Below are 16,393 nucleotides of genomic sequence, written 5' to 3'. Positions count from 1 at the left end.
TCTCACTGCTGTGGCCTCTCCCATTGCGGAGCACAGGCTCCGGACGCGCAGGCTCGGCGGCCATGGCTCACGGGCCCAGCCGCTCCGTGGCATGTGGGATCTTCCAGGACCAGGGCACGAACCTGTGTCACCTGCATCGGCAGGCGGACTCTCAACCACTGCGCCACCAGGGAAGCCCAGATCCTCCTTTTTGATCAATGGACATCTCATCTGACTGCTGCAATCGTGTTCTTCAAAAATTGGATTTAAGCAATTCATTTAGGAGAAACGGAATGAACATGCATTTTGCATTTAGTATTAAGGGCGTTCACATTACTTCACCCTCAGAGAAACCCTACCAGGTGTTAATTCATTTTTCCATTTGTCGTCCCAACCATCTTCGAATTCTAGCCGAATGCCTGTTATCTGCCCAGCACTGCGGTCCGTGCTGGGAAAAGTATGATGTACCAGAGAGAAACAGTCCCTGACCTCATGATTTCCTTCAGTGCCTGGAGGAAGGAACAGATACTAAACTAATAATCACACAGATTATTAATTATGACTGGCCTACCAAGGACAATTCATTTCAGATCTGAGGCTGGGCAGGAATTAGCCACATGAAATCAAAGAGCATCATAAACAGAGGAAGAGCATCTGAGAAGTCCTTGAAAAAGGACGGTGCTTGGGGCTTTGAAAAACTGGGAAAAGCAGATGGGCTCTGTAGCAGGAACAGGAAGACAGGGGTGGGGAAAGAGGCAGGTGAGATGGGCGAGGCTCATTTCATGCAGGTTTTGGTGGCCTTGCTAAGGACTGGGGACTTAATCTGAGAGCAGTGGAAAGCATCTGAAGGGCTGAAGCACCACCCCATGGAGCCAAGTGAAGATCATGGTGGCTAGGATTTGATGGCAATGGAGACAAACAGGCATGGACAGGTTTGACTGATATTCAGAAGGTAGAATCAGCAGGATTTAGGGGTGACTGGATTTGGAGGTGAGTTTTCTTGCATGTTTTCTGCAGGAGCAATTGGGCAGATGATGATGTTATTTATGGAAACAGAGAACAACAATGGGGGAGCAAGTCTGGAGGGTAAGAGGATGAGCTCAGTTCTGCAGATGTTGAGTTTGAGGTGTCTGGGAAGGATCCACGTGAAGCCCATGAGCAGACAGTTGGATACATGGGTTTGAAGGTCAACAGAGAAGCCTGGATTGGATTTACGTAGCTATAGGTGGTCAGCTCATACACAGTGCTGGGGGTGGATTAGATCACTTAGGGAGATAGTGTAAAATGAGGATAGGGTTAGGATTGATGGGTCTTGGGTAGTTTAAGGTGGGGTTGAAGAAGAAGAAGAAGAGTTACTATAGGAGGTTAAAAGAGTGGTCAGAGAAGTGGGGGCGGGGTGGGGGACTTGGAGTGTGTGGTATCTGGAAAGCCGAGAGAGGAGATTGGTTCAAGGAGGAGTGGTCAGTTGAGTTGGGGTTGCTGAAAGGTGGACTAAAAAGAGGGGTTTACAGTAGTTTGATTTAGCAACACAGAGGCCGCTGGTGAGATGAGCAAGAGCATTTTCCACCAGGTAGTAGAGGCAGAAGCCTGACTGAAATGGGTTGAAGAGTGAAAAGGAAGTAGAAACATGGAGACAGCAAATATGGTCCACCTTTTAGAACAGTTGCTTGTCAGATGGGGGCACTAGCTGGAGGGGCATTTGGAGTTGTAGGAGGGTTTTACATTTGATTTTGTTTCTTTGAAGAAGGGAGCAATATTGATGAGAAGAAAACAGTAGAGCAGGAGAGAAAGTAGAAGAGAATGGCATAATCACGCATCTCTCTGGTCTTTGTCCTGGGTTCCTGGCACAGAACTTGGTATTTTCCAAGCTATCAGAGTGTCTTTGTTATTCAGCCCCTAGGAACACATCTGAGTTTATGCAAACAAGGTGGATCAGGATGGGTGCTGGTCACCAGAAGACCAACCAACTGATTAGAGGGTTGAGGCTTTAGGCCAGCCCGACATCGGCAGAGTAGAGAACGGGGGCTAGAAACTGAGTTCAGTCACGTGGCCAATGATTTGATCAATCATGTCGATGAAGTGAAATCCCAATAAAAAATCTGGACAGTGGTGCTTTCCTGGTGGTGAATACATCCATGTGCTGGAAGGGTGATGCACCCTGATTCCAGAGGACACAGAAGCTCTTCATCTGGGATCCTCCTAGACCTCACCTTATTCGTCTTTCATTTGGCTGGTCCTGATGTGTATCCTTTACTTACTTTTTTAATTTTTAAAAATGTTTCTTTCTTTCTTTATTTTTTGCTTGCGTTGGGTCTTCATTGCTGCGTGTGGTCTAGCTGCAGTGAGCGGGGGCTACTCTTCGTTGTGGTGCATGGGCTTTTCATTGCGGTGGCTTCTCTTGTTGTGGAGCACAGGCTTCTAGGCGAGCGGGCTTCAGTAATTGCTGTACGCGGGCTCAGTAGTTGTGGCACACGGCCTTAGCTGCTCCGCAGCATGTGGGATCCTCCCGGACCAGAGGTTCCCCACCGAACCTGTGTGCCCTGCATTGGCAGGCGGATTCTTAACCACTGTGCCACCAGGGAAGTCCCAGTGTATACTCTATAATAACATTGTAACAATAAGGATAGCACTCTCCCAAGTTTTATGAGTTGAACTGTTGAACCTAAGGGGGTTCTGGGAAACCCCCAGATTTGTGGCCGGTAGGTCAAAAGTTTGGGTGGCCTGGGGACCCCTGAAGTGTGGCTGGCATCTGAAGGAAGGGCAGGCTTATTAGGACTGTGCCCTCTTGGGGTCTGAGCTAACTCCAGGGGCAGCATCAGAGTTGCGCTGCAGGACTCCAGTTGGGGCAAGAATAGGGGACGAGAGCGTGCATGGAAGAATCGACCCTTGTTAGGAGGTAGCATAATAGACATGGGCTAGGATGGGTGTAGATGCAGGTTAAATCACTGGGTTTGGTGGTGGAAAGTTGATGCTTTCTTTTTTTTTTTGCTGAGAGTAAAGGGGCTGGAGATTGGAAATCTGAGGAGAGTGAAGAATGTCTGAAACAATTAGAGAAACTAGGAGATTACAGTGACTGGGATAGGTTTTCTCAACATTACTGACTGACATTTGGGACGGGCAGATTCTTTGTTGTTCAGGGCTGTCCTGTGCATTGCAGCACAGGCAGCATCCCTAGCCTCTACCCATTAGATGACACAAGCACCCTCCAAAGCATGACAACCAAACATGTTTTCAGACATTGCCAAGTCTTCCCTGGGGGTCCAAGTCTCCCTTGGTCGAGAACCATTGGTCTAGAGAAACACAGTAAGAACCACAGGCAGTATTAAGGGCCCGGTTGTGGTTGATGTCGACAGATCTGTGATGGACTCAGTGTCTACCGTATGCCGAGCCCTCTGGGAGGAAAGGATGTCCCAATCCCTCTCGCCACGCTGGAGAAGCCTCACTCCCCCTACCCTCTCCTTTTCTCAACCTCCACATTCCTATCTACTAGGTTAATGGTGGGCAGAGTCCTGTGGGTTGAGAGCCAGCCCAGTCATTCTGCTCACTTCCTTCCTTCCTTTTCCCCTCCTTCCTCTCTCGCTCCCTTCTTTTCTTCCTCTTTTTCTTTAAATCCCTGGTGTTATAGTTGTCTCTGGCTAGGGCTGAAACTTAGGAGAGAGAGAGACCCATTTCAGGCTTTGAGTTTAAACCACGTGCTCTAGCTTGTTCTAACAGGTAGCCTTGAATTGGGAGTTATGAACAGTAGCCCAGCTGATCAAACGTGGAATTCTATTTGCCATGGCTCCTGTGTCTTTATCTCTTTCTCTTGGGGACTTCATGGGAGGGATGCCTGTGTCTGGATGTGGGCTCAGCGGTGCCCTATCAAAAGAGCATCTCACAGCACCCGCAAATCCCCAATGACCTCTGACACACACACATAACTGGTAGAGCTAAGGTCCTGGCAAGACGTGGGTTCTGTTTCCACCCAAGTGGGTGGACTGTAATTCGGTTCTGACACCTCCTGGAGTTGGCACCAGACTCTACAGGTTTAAGGTACAACCTTCACAAGGCTGCCTCCACTTCAATGCCAGCCACCCGCCACTTCTGACCAGCCCTTTATAAACTGAGAGGCTCCCACGACCCCTCAGGTTCAATAATTCAACACAATGACTTGTAGAACTCAGGAAAGCTCTATACTCACCCATTACAGTTTTATTATAATGGACGCCCACAGGGCGAGGTCTGGGTGGGTCCTGGATGTGGACTCCTTTCTCTGTGGAGTCAAGGCATGTAACCCACCTGGTTCCTTGACTTGTTCACCAACCAGGAAGCTCCCCCAAGCCTTGGTGTCTAGAGTTTTTATTGGGGTTTCATTAAGAGGTACAACTGATTAAATCACTGGCCACAATGGTTCAAGTTCTTCCAACCATTATTTATCATAAAGACAATGTGTTTGAATCACAGCTCAACCACTGAGAAGTACTACATACTAACTTCTCCAAGCTTTAGTTTTCTCAACTGTGGAGTGAGGATAATAATGTATACCTTGCAGGGTGGTTGTAAGGACAAGAAATAATGTGTATATAAAGCATAGTACCCACTCCATCCCTCAATGTCTTGCCCTCCTTCTTAAAAATATAAACCAGTAGCTGTTCTATTACCATTAAAATGTGATGTCCAGAATTGGGTACGGGGCTCTAGCCATGACGTTATTGAGACAAAACACCGAGGAATGATATCACTGTTGGTGCGAGCAGCCTGCTGGGCACTAATGGAGCCTTGGACAAACATCACATCTATACTGTGATGAGACACAGCTCCCTCTCAAGCTCACCCTAAGTTGGTGATCACCATCTTGTCCACAAGCATATCATGAAAAAACGGGCAGAGCTTTGCTAAAAGTCACTTATAAAGGAATAGATACAAGTGTGTGTGGGGGGGGGCGGGATCTTAAATTTGACCATCAGGAGGGAATGTATTCTGTACAGTGTCTACAAAGTTCTGTTTCTATGAAATACATTAGAAAAGTTTGAACACGACCTCTGAGCTTTGAACAGGTGTCAGACTTTCCCCTCTGCAAGGTACCTGTAGAAGACGGGGCTGGTGGGGCTGCGTTGACAGTGCCCAGGTTTGTCCACCGAGAGGCGAGCCCTGCCCTGGCCATGGCACGCTGATAGTTATCATAGAGCGTCTTTCCATACTAGGGAGAGAACACAAAAGAAGCAACAGAGTAATCCCAAATTCTGCACTCAATTGCAAACTGCAAATTCAGGGAAAAAAGGACTTCATGACTACTCTTTTTATTCCTTTCCTGAGATTTCTTTTAGTAGACATATTTCAATGAAAAAATCCACAAATCATGTCTTCATATGTTAAATAATTTTCCAGATTAGCAGAGTCAGGTAATACTTTCACCTCCGCATTAGAGGAGAGCTTTAGCCACGCACTGTGATGACATATATCTTTATGTAATTCTACTGCAGACTGTATCTCGTGTTTCTTAATTACACACGACACTTGCAAAGCTCTCCATACATCAATATCTGAGATGTCGCACGTGAAAGTAAATCCCTGACTCTCAGGTCATGGGAGAGGTCCATGTATCAACCACTCTCACTTACTTAAAAAAACCAATGGGCAGGGCTTCCCTGGTGGCGCAGTGGTTGAGAGTCCGCCTGCCGATGCGGGGGACGCGGGTTCGTGCCCCTGTCCGGGAGGATCCCGCATGCCGCGGAGTGGCTGGGCCCGTGGGCCGTGGCTGCTGGACCTGCGCGTCCGGAGCCTGTGCTCCGCGACGGGAGAGGCCACAGCGGTGAGACGCCCGCGTACCACACACACACAAAAAAAAACCAATGGGCAAATAAGGTAATATCTATAGCACTGACCCATTAATGGCATTGACTCAGTAAGAATGGATCAGCTGTTTCTCAGTAGCACAAAGACTGGACCCAGGTCAGGAGGCTGGTTAGCAAAGATAGGGTGCGTCCAAATGCTCTCTCACCTTGGCGATCCTGATTCCCGTAACCCACTGATTGAGCATCCTTGCGTCATCACAGCAGAGATACTTGATATACTGGGACTCCTTCTGAATTTGCGGATGCTAGAAAAAGCCATTTCAAAGACCATTTATAAGCTCTTCACTTATTAGCACCTTTCAAAAACATTAAAAAAATTCTCACAGTGTATGACATTTCCTGAGATGGTGGCCAAAATTACCAGTAGCAATTTTAGGATTAGGAACAGGAGTATATTTTTTACAGAGGCTAAATTTGGAAAGAATTTAAGAAAGCGGTGACATGATTTATCACAAGCATTTTTTTACTCTATTATCATTAATCATTTTCATTCCTGCTTTTTGAACACTTGAACGCCTTCACATTTATCACGTTTCTAGCCCTACAAGAAATCCAAATCATTTCTCCATTTATCAGATAAAGGAACTTACCTGATGTAACTCTTATGTCAAGGAATTAATGCCTTTGTGACCCCCCCCCATCAAGTCCTAGGGTTATTTCTGCTACCAGGAATTCAGGGTTTCACCCCGTCTTCTGTCATCTCTTACCCAAATGGGCCATTTTGGCCTCCAGATGGATGGCGCAGAGAAGGAATATTTCTGTCTAATCTTAAGTGGCAATGAGCTAGGTGCTGCACTAGGGGTCATCCAGGCCTTCCAGGAGCTCCTGATCAAAGAGAACAGTGATGGACAGGCACGAAGGTCCTTGGTCATACAGAACATCCTTGTCTTTCAGCACCAGAAACAGCTCCCTAACTTCCAACTGCATTCCTGTTCTGACTGTCTTGTAAGAGGGGCAAAACATGGGTCTCTCCAGCAATTTGATGCCTATAGTTCTTAGAAAGCAGCTGTTGTTTTGTTTTGTTTTGTTTCTGGAGGAATTTTAAAAGTTGATCTTGTTACCTTTGGCCTGATATATTAAAATTCCTTTGGTTTGTTTTTTGGTGCATGTCATGTCATGGGAAAGCCAGGTTCCCAGGAGCAGACTTAAACTGTTTTGTGCTTGCAATGAAAGCAACTGTCTGGGTAGAGGCATCCACTTAAACAGCACAATCAACAATTTCTTAAGTATGTACTTCATCCAAATAGACTAAAATGTAGTCATTCCCTTAAGCATAATGGCTGTTGAGCACAAAAGAGAGGCAAGAACTCTTGACCTTGAGTTCTAACTATGGCTCCTCCTATGATCAGGAGGTCGAAGTATAGACTTTGGTTCATTCTCTCCAACATTAGTGGCGTGCGTCTCACCAACTTCCTTATGTCACATGTGTGCTAAGACTGTATACAGAAGAATTAAGCATCAGATGACATTGAAGGTCTCTCGTGATCCTCAGATTTTATGATTCTAAGATGAGCTGCCTAGTGGGCTCCTTTCTGGCTCCCTTGTGAAGGCAGGAACCTCCTAGGCTCCCAGGACATCATACAGCAAGTTCCTGTGCTCATTCTTTTGTCGTGTCTTAGGACCTGGCCAAGGGGTTTACTCCCTTGAGCTTTTAGCTGAAAAAAATACTTGCAAAGACGTTTAAGGACAAATGCTGGCTCCGTGCCACTGGTTAGACTCTTCCACCGTTGGTCTGGTTGCTCCTGACCACAGAAAGAGAGGCTCCTGCAGGATGTGCCATGCAGCACACCGAGGTCAGGGCAACTGCAGATCGTTGTTCAAAGGGATCTTACAGATCCTCTGAACTTCCCAGTGGGAGACCAGAGAAGTTAAGCCATTTATCCCAGGTCAAAGGGAGTGGCAGAAGCATAACAAGAAACCAAGGGCCTGTGCATTCAATAGATACCTCTGGGTGCTCAGAAATATACCAATCCCTAGGTAGACAGAGATGAGAAAGAAAGGCTCACACTGTACTTAGGAAGTGGCGGCTGGGATGTCCCTGGGGGAGACATATGTAAACAAATGTATGATCACTCTGTGACATGGTAAAGTTCGTAGTAAAAGTTGGAAACCAGAGAGAGGCTCTTTGGACAAAGTGACAGAATGTTGTAATACATTTGAGGAACGTGTAGAAGTTCTGTGTGGTCAGGACCTGGGAGCCATGGAAAGGAGAGGCAGAAAAGAAGCTGGAGAGGAAGCAGAGTCAAGGGCCTTGTGTCAAAATAGCATCTGGACGTTGTCCTCTAGGCAGTGGGGCCATCAGACCTCTGGAACAGCAGGGAATCCAGGCAGCAGTGGTGGCTGGGGCCGTGGAGTGAGGAGGAAGAACAGACAGAGAGGGCTGCATGAGAGCCGTCTCTCGTAGAAACCAGAACTTGAGGAGGGAATGGACAACAGAGGGGAGAGGAGGGACTTCAGGGATGATTTCTCTATTTCTAGCTTGGAAAAGTAGGTGGGTATCATGGGTTTCATTGTGTCTCCTCCAAAGACACGTTGAAGTCCTAACCCTCTGTTTAGGTATCTGTGTGAATGGGACGTTATTTGGAAACAGGATTGTTGCAGGTGTAATCAGGTTAAGGTGAGCTCATACTTGATTAGGCATTTATATTCTACTAGGGGAGAAAGCCAATAAAAATACAAAACACTAAGTAATGTCATTTCAGACTGTGAAGAAAATGTAGCAGAGTAAGGGTAGGGAATAGGTGAGTGATGGAGCAGAATTCCAGAACTCTTTCCATGACCCCTCACCACCTCTCAACGGAGCTCAATAGAGACATAATTCCTCCTGGAGGAGGGTCACTTCCACTGCCCCATCATACCTCACCTCAGAATGCAGTGAGAAAAAATTCACAAAGGAGCAACTTCACAGGAAAGGGGAGTGTGCATCAAAGAAAGAGCACAAGGGTAGAAATGATTCTGGGGTACCAAGTCCTTTCTTGTGAGTATGGACAACCTCTGATATCTTTTTTGTGAGTATGGTCAGTCTCTTAAAACACTTTTTAATTTACTTATTAATTTCTAAAAATTGAAATGTAGCTGATGTACAATATTATGTTAGTTTCAGGTGTACTACCTAGTGATGTGGCACTTGCCTACATTATGAAACGATCACCAGGGTAAGTCTAGTAACCATCTGTCACCATACAAAGCTATTGCTGTATTACTGACCACATCGCTCAACCTCTTAAAGGACAGGTGATGTCTCTACTGCCTTCTCAGAGTGTGGCCCCTGGGCCATCAACATCACCTGGGAACTTGGTGGAAGTGCAAATTCCAGGGCCTGATCCCAGACCCACAGAATCAGAAACTCTGGGGGCCCAGCCACCTGTGTTTTAATAGCTCTCCTGGTGAGTCCCATGCACTCTGAAGTTTGAGAACCACTGGTCAATAGAAATATTTAATTGGTTCTAGAGTGCAGTACGAATGCCTTCCAGTTCTCGCTTGCTGGCTATGTCTCTCGACATTGCACTGATGGTCTTATGGGCAAATATTGTTTAATCTGCACGGGAAGTGTTCTTTTTTTTAAAAAAAAATTGTTTATCTTTTTGGCCGTGCCATGCGGCATGTAGGATCTTAGTTCCCCAACCAGGGAGATCGAACCCGTGCTCCATGCACTGGAAGCAAGGAGCCTTAACCACTGGACCACCAGGGAAGCCCCCAGGAGGTGTTCTTATTTCCACTTTGTAGCAGAGGGCAATGAAGCTTAGAGAGTCCCGACAATGTGCCAGGTGACAAGGCCAGGACTCAAATTCCCATCTTCTCGACAGCGCCCCACCACGGACTGTGATAATCCGTGAGTTTATCCTGAGTAAGAAACTCCCGGGCTGAACTTCTCAGCCCTTGCATGTCTGTGGAATCACACGATCTCTTAACATGCTTCGCCATAATCTCCAACTCCTTTTGCAGTGTATGTGCACATTCTTTGAATTCTTTAAATCTGCTCACCCTCATGAAATATTTGCATATCAGGAAATTTTTTCCCCACAGTGGACAGAAAGGCACATAAATGACCAAAATGTTCATAAACAAATGAGGTTCTCCAAACGATGACAGACACTTTTACTCAGCAAATGAACAGAAATTCCTAATATTTTGGGAAGGAACCGAGAAGCATGCCTAAGAGCAAAATAAGCAGGGTGATTGCCCATAAGGAAACTGGCTTGAGAACAGAACTGATCATTCTGAGGAAAGGGAAATGTGTGTTCCCCTTGGGTTGTTTGTCCTGATTCTTGTTTGTTCTTGGATCATCAGGCCTGCTTTTTTTTCACCTCTGAGCCCTCTCTCCCATCTGGGAGGCCCTGCCCTGGGTCTCAGCGTTGCCACGCTCAGTGCAGCCCAGGGTGACCTGTGTCCCAGATCAGATAGTTCAGCCCATGATTCTGGGACCTAGTTCCAAGCTTGTGAGTCAGCACCAGAAACTGCATTCCCACCCTGCTCACTGGGTCTAAATCCTCAGCCTGGGAACCTCTAGGTCTGAGAGCTCTTCTTTCTCTTGCTGGAAATCCCTCCTCCAGCCTCTGGACCCTGGCCATGGGTTAGGGCCCTTGCCCCCTTCTGACAACGTTCATTCTATTTGTCCGCTCTGAAGTGCATTTCGTCACCAGCTGATAAGCCCTGACTGTTGACGCTTAGAGTTAGAACACATTCTGATCCTCTGAGTGCAAAACTTGACTGTGCTGAGGAAAAACTAAGATTCCTGGGCCCCATCCTTAAATGGTTTGATTCAGTGGGTCAGGGCCCTGGAACCTGTATTTCTAACCAGCCTCCCCTGACTCTGATTCAGCCAGTTTATTGACCAGCATTTCAGAACCTCTCTCTAAAACCTTCTCCCTACCTAAGAGATGTGGGCAGTGCTGCAGAGGTGCAGTGCACGCCCATGTGCAAAGGAGGGCCTCCATTTTGGTAACTTCTCAGGGTCTCAGGATTGCAAACAAGGGCCATGGGGGCAGACAGAAACACAATGAAGACAAAGTTCAAGGGCGGCTTGGGCTGGCGGGGAGGCAGAGGAGAGATTCTGTGGCCTAGCAAACAGTGTCCGAGAGAATGGCCTCTGGGCCACCCCCCGGCTTCTCATCCTGGCTCAGCCACTTCGGGAGTCTCTGTGCCCAGGTTCCACATCTACAAACTAGGGGGAATTGTGGCTCTCACCCCATAAGGCTGATAAAGGGATTAAGTGAGTGAATATATGGAAAGTGCTTAAATCATTGCATTACACATGAAACATTTCTCGTGTGCTTTTTGTTCATTAAGAGATGTCATTTTCTGACAAAGGGATAGAAATGAAGAATAGCTTAGTGGTGGCCAGGGGGTAAGAAGGGGATGGGAATAGGAGGGAAGTGGGTGTAGTTATAAAGGAGGGTGCCTTGTGGTGATGGGAATGCTCTGAATCTTGACTGGACCAGTGTCAATATCCTGGTTATGACATGGTACCACAGTTTTGCCAGATGTTACCATTGGAAGAAACTGGGTAAATGGCACATGGGACCTCTCTGTAGTATTTCCTACAATTGCATATGGATGATGCCCAGGCTGCCTGTGCCCCATCGGGGTTTTGAGAATGGCTGGGTCAAGGCGATACCCAACTCCTGGAGTAACAGGTGCGTGACAGTGGCACCCGAGTGTGGGGGCCTCTGAAATGAGGGAGTGGGTTCATGATCATCTCCCGTGACAGGGTTCTGGACAAAGAATACGTTTGCCACCAATGTAAATGTAAGCATTGTCCTTACTTTGTGAAAATGATGTAAACCTATAGTAGAGACTGGCCCACTTCCTCGGGAAAGGTGACAGCTTTGCCAGGAGCACATATGCACACACGGAGTCCAGCTTCGGACGTTTCCAGAAACATGGTAATGGGGTCTCCCTGGGGGTGGGTGGGTGACAGACATACAAAGGTGCCTCACCAGGAACCTGGTCTCATTAACACCTGCTCCACAGACTTCTATCCCAGAAGGAAACAGAGGAACTCCGATTCAGAAAGGAGAAATTCTGGGGGATTTCAGGGAGGGGCAATATTGGAGTCGGGGATTAAGAGGTACAAACCATTAGGTGTAAAATAAGCTACAAAGATATATTGTATAACACAGGGAATATAGCCAATATTTTTTTTTTTTTTTTTTTTTTTTTTTTTTTGCTGTACGCGGGCCTCTCACTGCTGTGGCCTCTCCCGCTGCGGAGCACAGGCTGCGGACACACAGGCTCCACGGCCATGGCTCGCGGGCCCAGCCGCTGCGCGGCATGTGGGATCTTCCGGGATAGGGGCACGAACCCGTGTCCCCTGCATCGGCAGGCGGACTCTCAACCACTGCGCCACCAGGGAAGCCCTAGCCAATACTTTATAATAACTATAAATGGAGTATAACCTTTAAAAATTGTGAATCACTAATATTGTACACCTGTAACTTATATACCATGGCACAGCAACTATATACTTCAATTTAAAAAATAATAAAAGATGAAGTATATTTGTAGGAAAAAAAAAGAAATTCTGTACCCAGCCCTGCACCGGGGCCAAGTGGAATGCACTAGCCCCCGCTCTCTGGTGTGAGTCTGTGAAGGGAAAGGAATCTGTGAGGTCAGAGAAAATGGCATGACCAGAACAGCTGCATAAATGCCCTGAGTCCATTTCTAGGGGTCAGTCGTTACAGCTGGCAGAGAAAAGTTACTCCTGCCCAAGCTTCCAAAATATGGTGCTAATGTCAACCTTACCAGACACCTGATAATACATATTGCCTTTTGATCATACGCACCTTAAAAAGTTTCAAGACCCAGTAATGCTATTTTTAGAAAAAGATATATTTTCCTATTTTTTGTATTTTCTGTATTTTTCTAGAAAATCTTGTCAACTTCCTAATTTCTAAAAATGTCTTACAACGGAATAAGAGTCTGATAAAGAAAGAACTGAAAGACGGATTGTCTTGTCAATAAAATTGTAACTAAAATCTGTTCAAAATGTAGAGTTCTCTTTTTCATAAAGTGATGAAGAAATCCAGACAGGTTGATATGAAAGTTTTAGACTCAGATAACAGGCTTTGGAGAAACGATCTGAGTGGGTAGAAATGTTTCCCCCTTTCCTATTTTGGTTTACAATAAAAAGCTTATTATGTTATACTTGTAGTTAACTGTATAACATTTAACATTTTTCTTCTTAAAAGGAAACATTACCTTAAATTGCTTACAGATCTAAAGTAAGGACTTCTTAAACCTACCTTTAAAACAAAGCAGTAGTCAGTGGGTGCTTTGTATTTCATTTTACACTGAATCCCATAGTAAATGTTGACATTTTCAAACTGTATAAAACATGCCAGATCTCGAGATGTCTGAAAGAGAAGGAAAAAATAACCTCAACCTAGCTGACAAGTAATATTTTTCTAAGGTCGTTCTTCATGACACAACGAAGGATTACATTTTAGTAGGAAAATACACAATTTCAGGTAATTTATATAAGCATCTACCACGTATAGCTTTCTAAAAGCCAAGCCTACATTTTAAGAAGGAAAGAGCACACCCAGGCAAAACAGCATGCCACAGACCAAGAGTGGAGCAAAAGATTATACTGCTGCTCTAGCACCTACGCGTGGACTCCCAGAGATGACTGGCATCGTTATTGATGGGGTTCAGACAAGGTGACGAAGCACCTCGTCAAATATTTCATTTTGTCTTCTGCCATTCTAAGTCAGTGATGGATTTCATGACTGAGCATTTAGAAAAAAGTCCCCCTCAGGATGAACAATGAGAGGTAAATTTGATGCTCAGAAAATTCGCACACACTTCATACACTTCTTCCTGAGGAGAAAAGATTCCTTTCATGCCTTCTCTTTAGGGCTGGTGGTGGTGCTGTGGAAACAGAACCCTCTCCTCCACATATAATATGCATTGAGAAGACATCAAGCTCTAATCTACATATTTGGTTACACTTCAATTACAAATTTGTTCTGTTACTTTTTCCCCCCTCACGTTCTATAATTCTTTACTGAGTTAATGAATAACAAAATAAAGGGTAGAATTGCTACATCTCAATGCACAATTATTCCTTTATATATGGTAGTATACTTTTTTCTTGTAAGGTATTTTCTTCTGGATTTTCAAAGTTTTCATTTTTTTAATTAGAAAAATAAAACATTCATCATAATTTAAAAAATAAGTTATTTTATATATAGCAAAACAAAAATCTTCCTTCGTCACTCTTTTTTTTTCTAATTTCATTCTCTTCTCCAGAGAAGACATTCTTCCAAATGTTTTTGGGGATACATTTATATACCTATGTATGCATAGACATACCCAATACATATATACCATTATTAAAATATAAACGAGATTTTACTCTCAATATTTTTCCATGACTTTGTTCTTTTTCTTAACATTATATCTTGGGGTCTTTCTATATTAGGACATATGAAAGGATTTATTGCATTCTTTGTATAGCTGCATAACATTACACTGTATAGATGTAGCTACTTATTCCACCATCCTACTGTAGATGACTAGAGGTTACTTCTATATTTTGCTATTACAAAATGTATTGTGCATATGAGCAAATGTTTCTCTGGGGTAGATTGCCAAACATGGAGCTGTCCATTGAAGGGGTATTCCCTATTATATTTGCATAGATTTTGCTAAACTGTCCCCCAATTTGGCTGTACCAGCTTACATTCCAAACTTCTGTACATAAGAGTGCCCATTTTTCTTACCCACTCCTGATGAAATTTGCATATTATCAATATTGTTAGTGTTATCAATCTCACGGGAGGAAAAATTTCACTTATTTACATTTTCCCGATTACTAATAAGATAGAGCAACTTTTTTTTTTTTTTCGGTATGCGAGGCTCTTACTGTTGTGGCCTCTCCTTTTGCGGAGCACAGGCTCCGGACGCGCAGGACCAGCGGCCATGGCTCACAGACCCAGCTGCTCCGCGGCATGTGGGATCTTCCCGGACCGGGGCACGAACCCGCGTCCCCTGCATCGGCAGGCGGACTCTCAACCACTGCACCACCAGGGAAGCCCAGAGCAACTTTTTAATTATTCACTGGCTACTGATATTTCTGTTTCTGTGAATTCTCACTTAATAAGCATTGCTGGTTTTCTATGAGTAGGTTTATCTTTTTCTTAATGAGTTGTTGAAGTCTTTATGTTTTATGGATATTCATACTAGGTTATACACGCTGCAAATGTACTCTCTGACACTAGAGCTAGTCTTTAACTTCTTGTTTGGTATCTGGCCATAAGGAGTTAAACACAACTTTATATAGTCAAACCTGCCAAGTTTCTTTGTTATAATTTTGAGTTTTTAGTCTTGTTTAAGAAGGCTTCCCCACTGCCAAATTATGAGAATATTGACCATATATTTTCTCCTAATATTTTGTAATTTTGTCCAAATACATTTAATCAACGTAAGATTTAACTTGGAACATGGTATGAGGTAGGAAACTATATTTTTCCAAATGGATATACAATTATTTCAATGCTATTTGTTGAGTATCACATTCTTTCCCCACTGCTATAAAATGCTCACTTGAATTTCTCTTATATTAGATGGCTCTCTGTTGATCTGTTTTCTCTTCCTGTACTGTTTTTGTCTAATGTTTTGACATTTGGGAGGAGAGGTTCTTCCATAATGTTCTTTAAAATTTTTGTGTGTGTCTATTTTGGAACTGCATCTCTTTCTGATGAATTTTAGAATCAGTTTTTGAACTTCAAGTACAAAGAATCCTATTGAAATTTTTTTATTGGAATTGAATATATAGAAAAATTGGGGGGAGAATTAATATCTTTTCATCTAGCAACATTGTACATTTCTGTTTATTCAATTCTAACTCAGTTCCTTTATTAAATTTTCTATTTTATGCCATATAAGATCTTGAACCTTTCTTGTTAAGTTTATTGTCAGGTATTTTGTATTTTTTTGTTCTTGCAATGCATGGAATCTTTTGCAGCATATTTAATTTGCATATTTTTATATAAAGAAAACAATTTCTTATTTGGTAAGTTTATTTGGTCCATTGGGACCAAACTCTTAAGTTTTTCAGTTGAGTGTCTTATATTGTCTGGTAGACAATCATGTCGACTGTGAATAAAGAGAGTTTTTCCTCTTCTTTTCCAGTAATCATACTTGTTATTCTTTTTTTTTTTTTTTTTTTTTTTTGCGGTACGCGGGCCTCTCTCACTGTTGTGGACTCTCCCGTTGCGGAGCACAGGCTCCAGACACGCAGGCTCAGCGGCCATGGCTCACGGGCCCAGCCGCTCTGTGGCATGTGGGATCTTCCCGGACCGGGGCACGAACCTGCATCCCCTGCATCGGCAGGCGGACTCTCAACCACTGCGCCACCAGGGAAGCCCTATACTTGTTATTCTTCTCCTTGACTTCCTGGCTAGTTCCTCCATCAGTGTTAATGGGAGCAGAGACAGAAAGGATGCCTGTCCAACTCCAATGTGAATGCTTCTAATTTTTGTCCTAAGTGTGTTGTTTTTGATAGGCTTATAGATCTCACTTATATGTAAAAGCCAAAGACATAACATCTCTAAAATAAAACAAATAATTTGTGG

At 44.4% G+C, this 16,393-nt stretch overlaps 1 protein-coding gene across 1 annotated transcript in view; it reads right to left on the bottom strand.

Annotated features, from left to right (window-relative positions):
• The window catches only part of APBB1IP (amyloid beta precursor protein binding family B member 1 interacting protein), a 106,004-nt gene that overhangs the window by 7,954 nt on the left and 81,657 nt on the right, over positions 1-16,393 (bottom strand). Inside the window, exons 10-12 of the mRNA XM_081228712.1 lie at positions 13,058-13,168; positions 5,960-6,058; positions 5,044-5,158 (exon numbers count right to left, since the gene is read on the bottom strand). Coding sequence (XP_081084838.1) covers positions 5,044-5,158; positions 5,960-6,058; positions 13,058-13,168 — 325 coding nt within the window. The remainder of the gene's footprint in view (positions 1-5,043; positions 5,159-5,959; positions 6,059-13,057; positions 13,169-16,393) is intronic.

The sequence above is a fragment of the Mesoplodon bidens genome (assembly GCF_964165515.1).
Source record: "Mesoplodon bidens genome assembly, chromosome: 3".
Taxonomy (NCBI): domain Eukaryota; kingdom Metazoa; phylum Chordata; class Mammalia; order Artiodactyla; family Ziphiidae; genus Mesoplodon; species Mesoplodon bidens.
The sequence above is the reverse complement of the archived record's forward strand: the minus strand, read 5'-3'. Positions and strand labels throughout refer to the sequence as shown.